The sequence below is a fragment of the Rhinopithecus bieti genome, unplaced genomic scaffold (genome assembly GCF_001698545.2).
Source record: "Rhinopithecus bieti isolate Rb0 unplaced genomic scaffold, ASM169854v2 scaffold_11488, whole genome shotgun sequence".
NCBI classification, from domain to species: domain Eukaryota; kingdom Metazoa; phylum Chordata; class Mammalia; order Primates; family Cercopithecidae; genus Rhinopithecus; species Rhinopithecus bieti.
This window is the reverse complement of record NW_016806879.1, coordinates 1077456-1094267: the sequence shown is the minus strand read 5'-3', so window position 1 is coordinate 1094267 and position 16812 is coordinate 1077456. Positions and strand designations below refer to the sequence as shown.

Below are 16812 nucleotides of genomic sequence, written 5' to 3'. Positions count from 1 at the left end.
AGTGTTAAATCTCTTCCTGACTCTGGGTTCAGTAGGTCCCTCCTCTTCTGTTACCCTCCTGGTTCTCTCTGCTCACCAACCACCTGCGTGTGCCAAACTAGAAAAAGGAAATAATTTACACCCCTGCCCCAACAGCTCCTTCCCTCCTTCTGGGGACTTCTGTGTCCACCAAACTTTGGGTCTTAGAACTGTGGCTAGAAGATAAAAGGGAGGAGTTTGAGTCAGAGCCTTTATGTCCCCAAACCCACCCCCCTCTGAGTATTAAACTATAGTGGCATTGTCCCTCAAGCTCCCCTCTGCTTTGGCTCCAGAGTCTTCCTCCTCTTCTTCCAGACTGGACAGGGTGGCTGTTGTTATTGGTGAAGATAGGCATCTAGCCAGAGCTGCCCTGACTCCTTTAGTGAGCTGCAGGAACAAAATGGGGGCAGACAGTGAGGGAGACAAGCGGAGCTGAACCCACCAGAGATGCAGCAGTGAGGTTAAGGCCTTCTTCCAGCTGGAGGCTTTCCTCCCCTCTACTTTAGAGAAAGCTAGCTTGGGCCATGGTACTGAGGGGAAGCCCAGTGAGGGCAAAGGCCTGACCTGGCCACAGGACCAATAAAGAATCCTGCCTTTGCCATGGTGAACTCCATCCCACACGACTGGGAACACCTTCTGTTCACTCCCCACCCTACCTGTCATCATTTCCATTGCCCTGCCCTCTTCCCTCCCTACCAGCCATCTTCTTGGGCTCAGATACTCACCGGACGATGTCGGCGAAGGCTGATAGCAGGGGCTTGGACTGGTACTCTATGCCATGCTTGGCACACAAGGACTGCACCAGGGGAGCCACTTTGTGGTAATTGTGTCGAGGCATTGTGGGAAAAAGGCTTCAGGGAGAACGAACAGCAGAGAGTCAGTTCCTGCTTCTCGGCTCCCACCTGTACCCTACACTTATACCCTCCCCAGGACCCTGCTTCCCCAGGCTCCCTACTCACTGGTGCTCAATCTGGAAGTTGAGGTGTCCACTGAACCAGTCATTGAAGGCAGACTTGTGGACATTGCATGTGGCCTGGAGCTGGAGGAAAAGGTCAGGGGAGAGCATGTTGAGTATCAGATGAAAAGGCCAGCCCAGCATTCTCCAGGTAAAGCTGGCTGAGGCAGGGACGTGAGACTGTCTTGGTCACTCCCTTCACATGGTAGCAGACAAGAGCCTCAGGCTAATGAGAAAATGCTGTTTGGGGACTTTTTGTTTTTTCTGTTTTCACCTACCCACCCTTTTCAATAGTTACCTTATGCTCCAGTCTTCTGAGTGACTGTCCCTTACCTGGGTGGAAACCCAGTCCATGTTCCGGTCATGATCAATGTGCATGGGGATATGGTTCATCTGTGAAACCCACACAAACCAGTTGCTTTCCAGGAACCTATTGGATGTTATACAGACAAAAACAGTATACACAGAGCCCAGAATTCTGATTTCCCCCTCAGATAACTGCTCCAGCCTATCTACTTTCCCAAGCCAACTCCTGAAACACCCACTGTTACCCAAAGCCCCAGCACGGCCCCTAGACCAGACTGGTCACTCCCCAACATTTCCTTCACCAGTCCCTACCCGCCCCCACCAAATACTACCTGACTATGAAGAAAAGGCCCAGGAAGGCTTTCAGTCCCAATAGTGGCACATAAGTGAGGAAGAAGCGGATGTAGAAGGTGATCATCCAGGCCAAGTCCTATAGTGAGGAAAGCAGTGAGCCTAATAGTCACGAACAGCTCTTCCTCTTCCTGTCACCAGCTCTTTCTTTGTATGGTGCAGCCATTCTCCTGGGTATCCAGACTCAGTCATCTTCAGCTTCTCAGGGGTCCAATCCTGCAATATCTAGTGCCACTGCTCCTTTCTTCCATTCCCATTGGCACCCCCCAGCTCTTCTTGCCTGTCCCCTTCAAAAGTACCAAGGCCTACAAGATCTCCTTGCCTCTAGCTCTTCCCAGCCAATCTAAATCCTTCAGCGTGCCGCCAAATGAATCTTCCAGGACCATGGCTCAGTCCGTGCCAGTGCCCTGATCAAATCTCTCATTGCTTTTCTGTACACTGAACCAAGCACCATACTCTTCCCCTGACACTAGTCCTCCACAGTATGTCTGGTGGTCAAACTTACCCCCCATTTCCAGCTTTTCTGCTTGGAGTTCATCCCCACTGCCCCACCTCTGCCTGTCAGAAACCCCGCCCAGCCTCAAGGCCAGCTAGAAAAGTGACTTTACAAAGTCAGGTGCAGTCAGGCCCCTTTTGGAGTCCCCAAAACCTATTGCCTATACCTCTTTTCTGATTTAACAACCACATTCTGCTTCATCAGAAGTTTCCTTGAAAGTAGGTATTATCATTCATCTTGCCCATTCCCAACTCAGCCCCCTGGCATTATGCCCAGTACAAGAACCTCTGGAGACACTGGCTGCATGAAATTGCACATTGGGAATCAGGCTGCCTGCTAAGCTCAAATCATTTTGTCCCACTTAGAGAAGGTGAGGATCTGTGTCTGGTTCTATTAGTTTGCTCTAAATTAGGCCTGGAGTCAGCCTCAGTTTCCCCTGGGGAATCCCTATCCCCTACTCTGGGTGCTGGAGACAAGGACGTGGGCTTCTTGGGTCATGGATACTCACCACCCACTTCTTTCGCTGGATAACAAAATAGAAAACATACCACTGGAAGTAGAGAGGCATCAAGGCTGGGGGCCCAACTGGGGAGGAAACCAAGAGAAAGAGGAGGCATGAGCACAAGACGGTCATGAAAGGGCCAGTTGATGCTGGAGAGATGGCCTCTAGCAGGGGACTGCCTCTTCCAATCATCCCTTCTGTCTCCCCTCCAGCTGCTTGAGTGCTCTGCAATCTACTGGAAACAGCAGGCACCGAAGGTGGGCATAAATCCAAGTATGGGGAGGGCAAAAACTCCCAAGAGGATGCCAGGGAAGGTGAGGGGTGTGAGTGGCACTCTTCAGTGACAGGCAGCCTGGGAACTGAGGCCCCACGCATCGGACTTGCTCTGCTCCCACACCTTTATTATTTTTCATTTTTCTTCACTTTTCTACATACACACTCCATGGATCCCACACCTTTAAAAGGGTGCCAATACTCTCTTACTTACCTTGGCCACAGCCCTGTCCCTACAGTCATCTGCCCTTTGTTCCTGGCAGCTCCACCACGCAGGTGAAGGGGCAGGAGCAGGAAAGTGTGTGTGTGTTGGGAGGGACGCTGTGGATCTTTCACAGGCTGTGAAGCTCACTTCCTTAGACTAGGGAGATGGGCTTGTGCCACCCCAATCTGAAGCCCTGGAGGTCAATCGTGGGAAGGAACAGAGGGGTCTCTCTTGAAAGAAAACTGGGAGTTGAAGAAGTGTTGCATTCTACATGCTGCCTCATTTCCTTTTCTGTAGCCCTTCTCTGTGGCACCTGATGCTACCTATAACTCCTAGCATGACAATGACCACCCACGGCTCCTCCATCTTGATGTGCCATGGATTCTAAAATCATTTCTTCCAGAGGTCTCTGGTCTACCCTTCTGCCCCATCCACCTTTCTCTATTAGTGATAGTTGGTGATAGGCAGTTAGGATGAATTCCTTCAAACTAAAATAAATCAGTGGACTCCTTCCCTTCCTTCTTTAAAAAATTTGAAAATTTAAAGGCGTTTGAAGCTCATTTTAGGCCTTACGGAGCAGAGTTGTTGTTGTTTTAAGAAACAGGATCTCATTCCATTGCCCAGGCTGGAGTGCAGTGGCACAATCAGAGCTTACTGCAGCCTCAAACTCCTGGGCTCAAAGGATGCTCCCACCTCAGTTTCCCTAGTAGCTGGGACAGACTTTTAAAGCTGGGAATATATGGAGTCATCAGAAAGATCTTCTCAGTTCTAACAGCAATTCCTGTCTCCTCAGGACCCATCCTTCCGGAACTATCTGTCCCTTTGTTCCTCTGGGGTTGGACTGGGCTCTACCAGGTTACCTTGGCCCATCTTGACAAAAGTTTAAGATAAGGTTGAGGGTAAAGCAAGAGGCCTCTCTATACTCCAAACACCCAGCTTCCTAGTGGAAACGGGTTGGATGGGAGGAACTAGTTTGCCCCAACCAAATAACCTTCAGCCAATCATCAGCCTAACTTCACTTCCCTCAGTTGAAATGGCAAACTGCTGTCATGCAGGGAGTAACTGGGGTGAGGGTGGGGTACTTCCTGTAGCCCCTTTCCTTAAAATACCATAATCCCTTGGAGAGCCACATCCTCCTCATTCCCTCAGCATTCCCTCCTGAGGCAGCTCCCCTGTGTTGGATGGGGACACTCACTCAGGAAGAAGTATTTGTGCTGGTGGTTGTACGGCATATATTTTTTCTTCTGTTTCCCAAGCTGTGAAGAAAAGCAAACACATGAGCATTCAGAGACCAGTGATTCCTCCCTCTGTGACCTTGACCTTTCCCTGCTTGGAAGTTTAGGCCTCCTCCAGGGCTGACAGCTTGTTGGTGCTATTGGAAAGCTCCAAGAGGCCCAGCCTTACCTCCAGCACATGGAACATGAAGCCCTAGGCTGTAATCTGCAGAGCGTGTCACACCATGGCCTGCAGCTGGATGGCCCATGCTCACATGAGGGATGTGCCCAGCACAGAGTCTACAGGACCACAGGCCCTCTTGTGTTCATTCTCTTTGTCATAAGGTTTCCAGGCCCCACTGCCCTCTCCCCTTTCTCCCATTGTGCTTATTTATTTATTTATTTTTTAGACGGAGTCTCACTCTTGTTGCCCAGGCTGGAGAGCAATGGCATGATCTTGGCTCACCACAACTTCCGCCTCCCTGGGTTCAAGTGATTCTCCTGCCTCAGCCTCCCGAGTAGCTAGGATTACAGGCATGTGCCACCACACCCAGCTAATTTTGTATTTTTAGTAGAGATGGGGTTTCTCCATGTTGTTCAGGCTGGTCTCGAACTCTTGACCTCAGGTGATCCACCCACCTCAGCCTCCCAAAGTGCTGGGATTACAGGCGTGAGCCACTGTGCCCAGCCGCCATTGTACTTTTTGACATCAGAATGTCCATGGACAACCATATCTGCCCCTATACAGGTTAAGTATTCCCTCTATATCCAGCCCTTAATCCTCCCCATCAAAATCTTTTGGTCTCTTGACTTCAACATGGTCTCTTGACTTCAGGGGATTTTATCAATCCCCTGAAGGCTAGTTTGGCAAATATTTCTGGAAAAGACACCAAGAACAATTTGGCAATCTGAAGGTTCCAGCAGTTTTCCCTAGTAGGTGGTGGTTATTTTTTATATTTTTATAAGCTGAGCTGCTGAAGAGATAGGCTGGGGCCACCATGTCAACCAGCCAGCCTAGAACCCCTGGTGTGGGCTCACAAACAAGACAGCAAAGTTCTGCTGTCTCACTCCATGACTGTCTGTATCGCACTCCAGTTAGTTCAGGTAACCAGACTAACCACAAGGGCACAAGAGGAGCACTCAACCCCTGAGCAGAGCACTAGCTCACCCTTCCATGTGTCCACAGTTCATTTATTGAGAGCTTATTCTGTGCAAGGCACTTCAGCTAAACGAAGCATGCTTTCTACATTAACAGATTCAAGTACTTGAGCACCTACTGTGTGCCAGGCTATGTTCTACATGCTCAGGATACAGAGGTGAACAATACAGACTTCCCACCCTCTTGGAGCTTATAACCTTAGGGGATGAAGCTAGTGATAAATTTGTAAACAGAGACTGGGTGCAGTGGCTCACGCCTGTAATCCCAGCACTTTGGGAGGCTGAGGTGGGTGGGACTGCATGAGCCCAGGAGTTCGAGACCAGCCCGGGCAACATGGCAAAACCACATCTCTACTAAAAACACAGAAATTAGCCAGGCTTGGTGGCATGCACCTGGAGTCCCAGCTAGTCAGGAGGCTGAGGCAGGAGACGCTCTTGAACTCGGGAGGTGGAGGTTGTAGTGAGCTGAGACCGCACCATTGCACTCCAACCTGGGTGACAGAGCGAGACTCTGTCTCAAAAAAAAAAAAAAAAAAAAAAAAAAAAAAAAAGGTTTGGGACCCAAAATAGCCTTTCTTCACCTCTGCCAGCTATGAGGCTAAGGATGGGCTGCCTGTTAGTGAATGCCTGGGCAACAGGCTGCTTGGTTCCATCCCTCTGGGGATGTTGATGCCTGTGCTGACCCCATGACATCCACATCAGTGCCTCTCAAAATTCCTGGAGGACAAGGAAGGGCAGGGGACACTGACCGAAATAGAACCCTTCTGACCACCAAGGATCTAAACATAATGGGGCAAGTTATAGGGGTCATAAAGGCATTTGCCATTCAAGGAGGAAGCAATGGATGGGGCTCCTTTCCATAACAGTTCCACAATAGGAGGCCACCCTGGTGGGGTGGGGCTCTGCCCCACTCATCCCACCAAACAAGGGTGCCTCTCTTTCAGTTTTCCCTCAGTTGTTCAAGATGGGGTGATTTTCACCACCACATCCAGGTCCTCAGCAAGCCTTGTTTACACTGCCTCCAAAACATATCCCAAATCCATTGGCTTCACCTGCTCCTCCCTGGTCTGGTCTGGACTTGCTCCATCCTCCTCTCTGAGGTTACATCTGTGAATATACCTGCCCTCTATAATTCATCCTCTCCACCTCCAGCCAGAGCAAGCCTTTTAAAGTGCAAAGCAGATTGCTGTACCCACCAGAAACCCTCCAGTGACTTCCCATTGCTATTGGAATAAAATCCAAACTTCTTAGCACACCATTACCATGGCTTTCTAAGGCCCTATATGATCTGGCCCCTCCCTAGTTTTCTGATCTTCTCATTCTCTCATTGCTTACTGTCCCTGAACATCCAGGAGCCTTTGTACTTGACTGTTCTCTCTGTTCCAAATGTTCCTTCCCTGAATTTTTGCAGTGCTGGCCCTTTTCATCATTCAGGTCTCAGTTCAGATGTCAGCACCTGAAGGAGGCCATATCTGATCATGACTACCTCTCAGTTTCTGTCATATTTTACTTTTTTAAATCTGTAAGTCACCTTGAGCTCTGTTTACAATATTTTTTGGTTTTAATCTTTTTAAAAAATTATTATTATTTTTACACACAGGGTCACGCTGTTATCCAGGCTGGTGTGCAGTGGCGTGATCATACTCACTGCAGCCTTCACCTCCTGGGCTCAAGCGATGCTCCTACCTCAGCCTCCCAAGTAGCTGGGACCACTGGCACGTGCCAATTGCGTCCCTTCATTCTCTATTTTTTTTTTTTTTTTTTTTGAGACGGAGTCTCGCTCTGTTGCCCGGGCTGGAGTGCAGTGGCCAGATCTCAGCTCACTGCAAGCTCCGCCTCCCGGGTTCCCGCCATTCTCCTGCCTCAGCCTCCCGAGTAGCTGGGACTACAGGCGCCCGCCAGCACGCCCGGCTAGTTTTTTTTTTTTTTTGTATTTTAGTAGAGACGGGGTTTCACCATGTTAGCCAGGATGGTCTCGATCTCCTGACCTCGTGATCCGCCCGTCTCGGCCTCCCAAAGTGCTGGGATTACAGGCTTGAGCCACCGCGCCCGGCCCATTCTCTATTTTTGATGTCTGCTGATAGGAATTTCCTGAAAACCCAAGTACCAGGAAGCAGTAAAGGTGGTGGTGTGAGATGGTTCCCTTCCACTTAACCTGCCCTTGTCTTTTTTTAAACCCTCTGTAGTGATAGTAGAAATGCACAAGTCCCATGCTACTGCCCAGCAAATAACCACACTGCCCTTGAAGCAGCCACGGGAGTCAGACGGCGGGCAGGGCTGCTTCATCTTCCACACAGTACTGACCGTAATGGTATCGGACATGTAACAAGCCCAAGTCCATGCTCATGAGATGGGAAAATAAGAGCATTATGGACAGGTGGGGCATGAGCCTCAAGCTATGAGCTCCTCATGCCAGGCCAGCCAGTGCTGCCAAAGCACTTTCAAAGTTCTCACGGCTGGGGCGAGAGGAGAGCCAGGCTACCTTGGACTCATGCCTAGAACTGAAATGTGTTTTAACGACAAATTAATTCCTGGCGAGCTGAAACGTCATAAAATGGAGGAGGGGACCTGGAAGAACTCTGCAGCCTAGAGGCTTGGGACAAAGGGCTTTAAATTAACTTTCCCAAGATCGCTGCTGGCCTTTCAGAACCTTCCATTGCCTAATGCTCACTAAAAGTTCACCAGATCTCCACCCCCAGGCATTCAGCAGCTACATTATTTCTGCTTACAATCTCAGATGACAACTCAAACCCAACGCTGACCACCCAGCAAGTCAGGCTGGGGATCAGCAGGGTGGGAAGAAGTACTCAGTGAATGAATGTTCCAGATAACTGGACATCAAAGAAGAGTAAGACAGTCCAACCCTGGACAGAGAAGACTGTGACAAGAAGGCTACCTAAGTGTGGGAGAGAAATACAAAGTGCAAGGGGAATGCTTGCCTGGGACAAGAGTGTCAAAAAATCACCTCCAGGAGGTGCCATCAGCACCTTCAAGGATAGGCCATCTCATCCTTTGGATGCTTCTGGTCATCCTCTGGATCCTTTGCAAAATGAGGTGCCTTTTATGCAGAAACGGTTTGCTGACTGAACGGTCTAGGGAGGATGGTGATTCCCTCCTGGGCAGCCCCCATTTATTGCCTGTTGCCTTCTAGAACTTCCAAAATGGCAAAAGCCCCAGCTAGCCCAGCTCTAGTGTCTTGCCCACATTGACAACATTGTGGGCACCTTCCCCAACCCCCCTATGTTGGCTGCCTCCTATTCCCCAAGACCTTTCCACTGATACCTCCACTCACCTCCACAGACAGGATCTTCCCCAAGGCAAAGAAGAAGGGATGCATGTTGATGTCTGGGTCTTTGCGGAAGCAGTTGGGCTTGGCATGGTGCTGGAAGTGCAAGTGGTTCCACCAACTGGCAGGGGCCCCCTACAGAAAAGCAGGGACACGAGTATGAAAACCTTCCCCCAAGGCAGCCCTTCATTGCCTGGAGTTTCAGAGAGCCCCTCCCCATCCCACTGACCTTCAGGTGGCCAATCACAAAATGATGTAGCAGATGGTTCCACTTTGAGGTGCTGAAGACCGACAGGTGCCCAAAGTCATGCTGTAGCCAGCCAGCCTGGACCTAGGTGAGAAGAGTCAATGCTGAGAGCAGCCCACCAGCCCCATTGTCCCCTTCACTGACCTCTGTGCCTCCTTCAGCCTCTCCCACTTCCTTCATCTGCTAAGGCCTATGATGCACCTCAGGAGTCAGGAAACACGGGTCCTAGTTCTGCCTCTGCCACTGACTCACACGTGAGTTGGGGCAAATCACCATCCCTTCTCTGTTCTTCAGTTTCACCAGCTCCAAAGCTCATGACTTTTTTTTTTTGAGACAGTTTTATTCTTGTTGCCCAGGCCGGAGTGCAATGGTGTGGTTTCAGATCACCGCAACCTCCACCTCTTGGGTTCAAGTAATTCTCCTGCCTCAGCCTCCCAAGTAGCTGGGATTACAGGTGCCCGCCACCATGCCTGGCTAATTTTTTTGTATTTTTAGTAGAGTTGGGGGGGGTTTCACCATGTTCCCCAGGCTGGTCTCGAACTCCCAACCTCAGGTAATCTGCCCACCTCGGCCTCCTAAACTGCTGGGATAACAGGCGTGAGCCACCACACCTGGCCTGTTTTGAGAGCGAGTCTCGCTCTGTTGCCCAGGCTGGAGTACAATGGTGCCATCTCGGCTCACTGCAACCTCTGCTTCCCAGGTTCAAGCAATTCTCCTGCCTCGGCCTCCCGTGTAGCTGGGATTACAGGCACCTGCCACCACTCCCAGCCACTTGTTGTATTTTAATAGAGATGGGGTTTCACCATGTTGGCCAGATGGTCTCGAACTCCTCACCGCAAATGATCTGCCCGCCTTGGCCTCCCAAGGTACTGGTATTACAGGCGTGAGCCACCGTGCCTTTTTGTGTGTTTAGTAGAGGTGGAGTTTCACCACGTTGGCCAGGCTGGTCTTGAACTGGTCTCAAGTGATCCAACCACCTTGGCCTCCGAAAGTGCTGGGATTACAGGCATAAACCACCACGCCCGGCCTGAAGCCCATGACTTATGATGGACTACATCCAGAATACAGAAAGGACTCAAACATGAGCAGAAGGTTTGCCAAATGGGTCCTGACGGTCAAGAATTAGCGCTCAATCATTATTAACATGTTGGGCAATGTCAGTGGTGGGGAGGGAGCCAGGCTTTGCTAAAAAACCAGAAATTTGGTTCTTGGCACAGGTGGGCTGTGGCAGAGGACAAACCATGTAGAAAGAAGGGAACCCTCGGAGAAGCAGCTAAAAAGGCAGTGAGAGAAATGAAGATGCCCATGTAGCTAAAGAGCAGACAGGCCAAGACAGTGGAATGCATGTTCCTGCACTCTCCCGCATACCTTCAGATCTGCCCTACTTGGAGGGCAGGAATTCTTGGCCTTTCTCAAATACCGAAGGAGCTTTCCCCAGGGATACTGAGCATTGATGTGTACTTGACAAGCCAAAGGCTCTCACCTGAACTGCACTGAGCAGCACCGCACAGAGGAGGAAGGGCAAAAAGGACGTCCCAAAGATCCAAAGGGTGAGCCAGGCTGCACCATCCAGCAGCAAGATGTGCAGCAGGTACAGTAGGAAGAACACATGGTTGGCCTTCATGAGCCCCATCCGCTCCACTGTGGCCCGCAGCTCCCGGAACTCATCAGTCAGCTCTTTCTGCAGAAGAGGAGGAGCTGTTATTCTCATCTGCACCCCAACACTACTGGAGACAAGGGCCCTCTCAGGCTCAAGGACCTCCCACTGAGGTAGCTGTAGGAAGTCCACAGTCCTAGGCAAAGATACCATGACAATAAGGATGACAGGAGGAGGTGCTATGGGATAGTGCCTAAGAGTTCAGAGGACTTAAGTCCTTGCTCTGCCATTTACTAACTGTGTGATCCTTGGCTGTGTTGCTTAACCTCCCTGAGCCTGTTATCTCATCTGTAAATGTGTGAGAGTTATGAGTTTATGCTTGGCGCATAGTAAGTGCTCATATTGATGATGATAACAATGATGGAAGCCATGGTAGTGGCAGCCTTGGGAGAGCCATAGGTTGCAAAGTTACGCTTTCTTGGGCCTGTGACCTCAGGACTATGCAAAAGAAGCAGGGAACTCAAGACTCCCCAGAGCTACTACTGACTGACTACTATGACTGTGATCCCATCTAGACTGTCCTTCTATCTCCTCTCTGTCCCCCTCAACAACCAAGAGTTGCCACATAGCAAACACCGGGTCTCACATTCTTGGTGGGCTCAAAGCTGGGCTGCTCCGGAGACAGTTCTCCAATCAGGAGAGAGTTCATATACTTCTTCACAAGGCCCTTGTTGATGTGGAAGGCCACAAAGGGATCCTGCAAGTGCGGGGAGAAGATGAAAGGTGAGGGAGCCAGCCCCCTGGACTCTGGCAGTGTTCACACCAAAGGCCATTCTCCTGCCTGCCAGAAGGCTTTACCCAAGTTGAAGTGAGAGGTGAAGCCAGATAGACTTCGTGGGTTGAGTGGGGACTTGGAGAACTTTTCTGTAGCTAGAGTTTTATAAAATGCACCAATCAGTGATCTGTAAAAACACACCAATCTACACTCTGTAGCTAGCTAGAGGTTTAGTAAAATGGACCAATCAGTGCTCTGTAAAATGGACCAATCAGTAGGACATGGGCGGGGACAAACAAGGGAATAAAAGCTGCCCCCCCCCCCGCCCCCCCCCCCCCCCCACAGCAGCCACAACCTATGGTCCCCTTCCACCTGTGGAATCTTTGTTCTTTGCTCTTCACAGTAAATCTTGCTGCTGCTCACTCTTTGGGTGCCACCTGTAAGAGCTGTTAACACCACAAAGGTCTGTGGCTTCATTCTTGAAGTCAGCCAGACCACGAACCCACCTGAAGGAACCAACTCCCGACACAGAAGCACAGGCCATCTCCCTTGGCCCAGCTGCCTTTTGAGGGTGCTCATACCCTTCCCAGGTGTCCATAGTTTAAGATCACCCAGCATCTGCTCTAGTTAGAAGGGTCCATCAAGGATTGGGAAGCACTGCCTGGGCTGGCCTTTCTCCTGGGTGTGTCCACAGAGAGCTTTTGCCCAATAATTTCGGTATAGGTGAGAAACAGGAGGGATGGGTGGGGCTGTGTCGGCAGTTGGTTCCTTCAGGTGGGTTTGTCTCACTGGCCAAGAATGAAGCCGTGGACCTTCGTGGTGAGTGTTACAGTTCTTAAAGGTGGCACAGACCCAAAGAGTGAGCAGCAGCAAAATTTAGTGTGAAGAACAAAGCTTCCACAGTGCTGAAGAGGACCCAGCAGGTTGCCGCGGCTGACTGGGCTGGCCAGCTTTTATTCTCTTAGTTGCCCCTGCCCATGTCCTGCTGATTGGTCCATTTTACAGAGCACTGATTGGCCCATTTTACAAACCTCTAGCTAGCTACAGAGCGTCGATTGGTGCGATTTTACAGAGCACTGATTGGTGCATTTTACAAACCTCTAGCTAGCTACAGAAAAGTTCTCTAGGTCCCTACTAGACCCAGGAAGTTCAGCTGGTTTCATCACCTCTCAGGGCTATGAGACTTCCATCTCTTCTTGCCGGTCTTTTAATAAGTCCCTTTCTTCTCTTAGCTGGAGTTCTCCAAAAACCACAAAGAGAAAGACTGCCCTATGTCCGAACTGGGGCACCTGCATTTCTTCCTTTTCCCTCCACCGTTGTTCTGGGTAGGGCTCCACATTTCCCTTAGCACTGTGGCCACCTCCTGCCCCAAGGCAGCTAATTTGGGTTGTGCAAGGTAAGGTCCATAGCGGTAAGATTCACGTCCACCGGTCAAGCAGCCCCGGACCCTGTAAGCGATGCGGCGTGTGGGGCGGGGGGGCGGGGAACGGGGGCTGGGGCGGAGCCGGCGGCCGGTGGCACCACACATCCGGACCAATGGCCGTCCCCGCCGCGGCATCCCGCGCCCCAAATCACACTGCGGGAAGCCCCAGCGTTGGTGCCTGTTTCGTCTGCGCATGCGCCGGCCCACGCCTGCGCCCTCGGCCGCAGTCAGGGCTCCCGAGTGGTCGCTCTGGTTGACCCGCGCAAGCTCTGGCCTCGCCTTCTAGGCTGGTCGCCTGAGGGTGGGGCGGGTCTTCGCCCCGCAGCGTCTAAGCTCTGCTGCGACGTTATGGGAACCCTGGTGACCCGCGGCGCACTCTGGGACGCCAGGGTAGTGGATAGGGACAGTGGAGGGCGTCACGCTGCAGGGCACGAGATCAGAAAGGGATGTAAGAGGAGGGGACGCCATTCTGGCCGCCAAGGGGGAAACGCGGTGAAGCGAACGCCCGGACTTTCGAGTTCCCAGGGCTGAGTCCCCAGCACTCCAACCCAGCAGAGGCGCCGGGGCCTTAACTCTTAGGGCTGTGGTCTAGAAAGACAAGCAGCAGGCCCGGGGCTGGGATGCGCGCCGACCCCACAGTGAGACCAAGGGAAGAAGGGACGGGACCCCGCGAAGGGCCTACCGCCCCAGAGCGTAAACAGCGACCCGCTCCGCGGAATAGCTGACGACCTCGCTGGCCTGCGGCTCAGTGGCCTCCCCGGCGAATCGAGGACAGCTCTGGGGGTCCTCGCTAAGTGTATGCCATTCCCAATCCCTTCTGTGCGCCAGCCGACGCTTGCCCTCCCCGAACAGTACTGTCCCTTTCGCGTCCTCCAGTCTTCACACGACGCAGAGGTCCCCAAGGCAGCGGTCTCCCCAAGCTTCCCGTTTCAGCCCCATCCTCGAGAATGGGCTCCTTTCCTGCTCCCTTTCCGCTCCTGCTGGCGAGTGGAGACCAGCACCTAGGTCCAGACGCGGCTGCGCTGCCCCTCCTAGCCATCGAGACAGGGTGTGACTCCCTCCCCTGGCCACTGACCCCCTCCCTCCCCAGGCGGCCTGCATCCTTGCTCTCCTTGCTCCTAGCGCACCCAGCCCGGGGTCCTGTCCTCGCCCGGAGACCTGAGGCTCGGGGCTGCAGACGGGATGCACGACTGGGCGGCGGGGCCCTTTGTTTGTGTGTGCGTGTTGCTGGCCTCCATCCCCACTCCCCAGACTCCACTTCTCAGGGCCTCTCTCTCGCCTTTGCATCCCGCATCAGCAGGACACCCAATCACCGGGCAACAGGTATGCTCAGGCGTCCGGGCTTTCCTCCGAATTAGTCGGTGTTTGGCTCGGGGTGCGTAACTCTGTCTCGCCTGCACTCTGCCTCCGGTCCCGCCCTCTCCTGTGCCCCCGCCTGGCTGCGCTCACCGTGGCATCCTGCCCGGCGTAGTGGCTGATGACCCGGGAGCCCCCTGGATGCCGACGGGTGAACTCGCTGATGTTGTACACCTTACGGTCGATCACTAGCCACCGCTCTTCGCACCCCGAGCGCTGCGCCACCTCGTCCCAGGTGAAGTAGCGCGGGGTAGGTCCCTGAACCGGGGTCTCGGCGGCCACCGGGTCGGGGGCCATGGCTAGCCTGGCGACGTCGGCCGCCGGCTCAGCAGGGCCTGTCAAGCGCGTGCTCTGGGTCCGCGGGCTGCAGGAGTGGGTTTGCTGGCGCGCGCCCACAGCCAGCCGCTTGCGCGCGGGGTTTTCAGCACCGCGGTGCGGACCTCCGGACCTCGCAGCGCGCGTTCCCATTGGCCGAGCCTCGTGGCGCGGGGAGCGAGACCCCGCCCCCCGGCGGGTCTTGGGCAACTCACAGCGGGGCGGCCAACACGCGCCCCCTCGCGGGCTCCCTAAAGGCGTCGCCGCCGGATTCCACTTCCTGACGTCAGGCGGGCGTCACGGCGTTGGCTCCCAGGGGGCGCCGCGGTGGGAATAGCGGTTCCCGTGCAGGCCCCGGGTGCCGGGCCTGGCCGGATCGGGTCTGGCGGGGCCGCGTTCCAGGAGTGGATGGACGGAGGGTCCAGGGCTGCGGGGTGGCCGCAGGAAGGGTGGTCGGCGACGGGGCCGGGGCCGAGACCTTTCTTGCACGAGGCTGCCCGGGCGGTTGCGGACATCATCTGTAGGCTTTGGAAGCCTTCGCCGGGGTCTCCAGACGATGACCTTCCAGGGATGGAAACTATTGCCTACTCGCCACGTCGCCCCGCCAATTGTGCTGCCCGAAGTAGAAGCCTGAGAGCCCTTGAAAGTTGCAGTTATCTTGTGAACAACATATTTAGGGTTTCTTGGGCTTGGTGGTGGTTGGGGGAGGGCTGTTAATGCTTTAATTTGTTCAATGAAACATTTAAAATGCCCCACAATTTTTATAACCCTGTTTGCCTTTTTTTTTTTTTAAATATATATATATATTTTGAAAAAAACACTGGGATCCTTGAGTGATGATCGTAGCATCTCCTGACCCTTAGGTGTTTCACCTGAAAAACCTGGGTCTTCAAGCTGAGGCATTTCTGTTCGAGCCTGGAGGCGCCTGGGAGCCCTGGGAGACTTTTTAAGCAAAGAGATTTGGCATTTAGATATCTGCGTTTTAGAAAGAGGAGTGGGAACGCACCCAAAAGTGGGGATGCCAGTTAGGAAGCTGTTGCAGTTCTAAAGAGACCCAGAGTTTAGGTCCAAAATTTTATTTATTCAACAAACACTATAAAGCACTTACTGCATTTTGCAAACCTTAACTCAATTTAATTCTCCTAGCAACCCTATGAGGTAGGAACTATTAACCTCGTTTACAGTGAAGAAACTGAGCCAGGGAGAGGTTATTTTGTCACACAGCTTGTAAGTGGAGGGCTGAGATTTGACCCTACCCTGTGCTCTGAACTCCCAGGCTCTGCCATCTTTCTGATTACACTGGTATTTGGGCACTTGAAAGGAAAAGGAAACATAACCGTCCCAAGCACTGAGCTAGATTCTGAGGAGTCAGGAGAGAGTGATACAGAACAGACTAGGTGAAATATGGCTAGGTTTCTGGTAGAAAAGGATTTAATTCATTCCATCCAAATTATTCATTTTATAGACAAGAAACTTGAGGTTCGAAATGGAGAAGGGACTTCCCAAGTTCCCATAGGGAAGTTTAGATGTCCTGACTTGCAGGTAAGATGCCAGGCTATTGGACCCTGCTCAAGAATGATGGTGCACACAGCTGCACCTCTGTACAGCCAGTACTCCTTTTTTAAAAACCTTGCCCAACAACTTGGCAATGTCTAATGAGAGCTACAAAACATTTTCTATTCTTTGATCAAGCAGTTTCACTCTTGATAAAGTTGGGGAGACTGTGCAAAGTTGCAGAAATAGCCAATTTAATAGCAAAAACTGGAAACAACCCCGAGTTCTGACAATAAGAAAATCACCAAGCTTATTGGGATCTGTTAGCACAATGAAGAATTAAAGAATGATTTTAAATGGCCAGAATGCGAACTATATTGATAGATACAGAATCCTTCCCCGTGAAATAAGCAGAACCCAAAGTAGTATGGGTTCACTGATGACAACTATATAAGAAATTCAGGGCCCGGCGCGGTGGTTCAAGCCTGTAATCCCAGCACTTTGGGAGGCCGAGACGGGCGGATCACGAGGTCAGGAGTTCAAGACCATCCTGGCTAACACTGTGAAACCCCGTCTCTACTAAAAAATACAAAAGCTAGCCGGGCGAGGTGGCTGGCGCCTGTAGTCCCAGCTACCTGGGAGGCTGAGGCAGGAGAATGGCGTAAACCCGGGAGGCGGAGCTTGCAGTGAGCTGAGATCCGGCCACTGCACTCCAGCCCAGGCGACAGAGCGAGACTCCGTCTCAAAAAAAAAAAAAAAAAAGGAAATTCAGGGGTATTAAATAACAGAAGAGAGGTCCTTTACATAAACCATTTTTCCTATAGTGATGGTGCAGTGGGAT

General features: G+C 52.1%; 1 protein-coding gene across 1 annotated transcript; it reads right to left on the bottom strand.

Moving 5' to 3' along the window:
* Positions 1–211: 211 nt before the first annotated feature.
* Positions 212–14779, bottom strand: FADS1 (fatty acid desaturase 1). The gene is made up of 12 exons (XM_017878417.1): positions 14256–14779; positions 11255–11365; positions 10495–10692; positions 8994–9095; positions 8771–8899; positions 4302–4362; positions 2635–2711; positions 1612–1709; positions 1307–1403; positions 978–1057; positions 744–869; positions 212–405 (listed from the first exon to the last, which is right to left on the bottom strand). Exons 1-12 carry the CDS (start codon positions 14628–14630, stop codon positions 354–356), a joined length of 1506 nt encoding a protein of 501 aa, XP_017733906.1. The 5' UTR covers positions 14631–14779; the 3' UTR covers positions 212–353.
* Positions 14780–16812: the final 2033 nt, after the last annotated feature.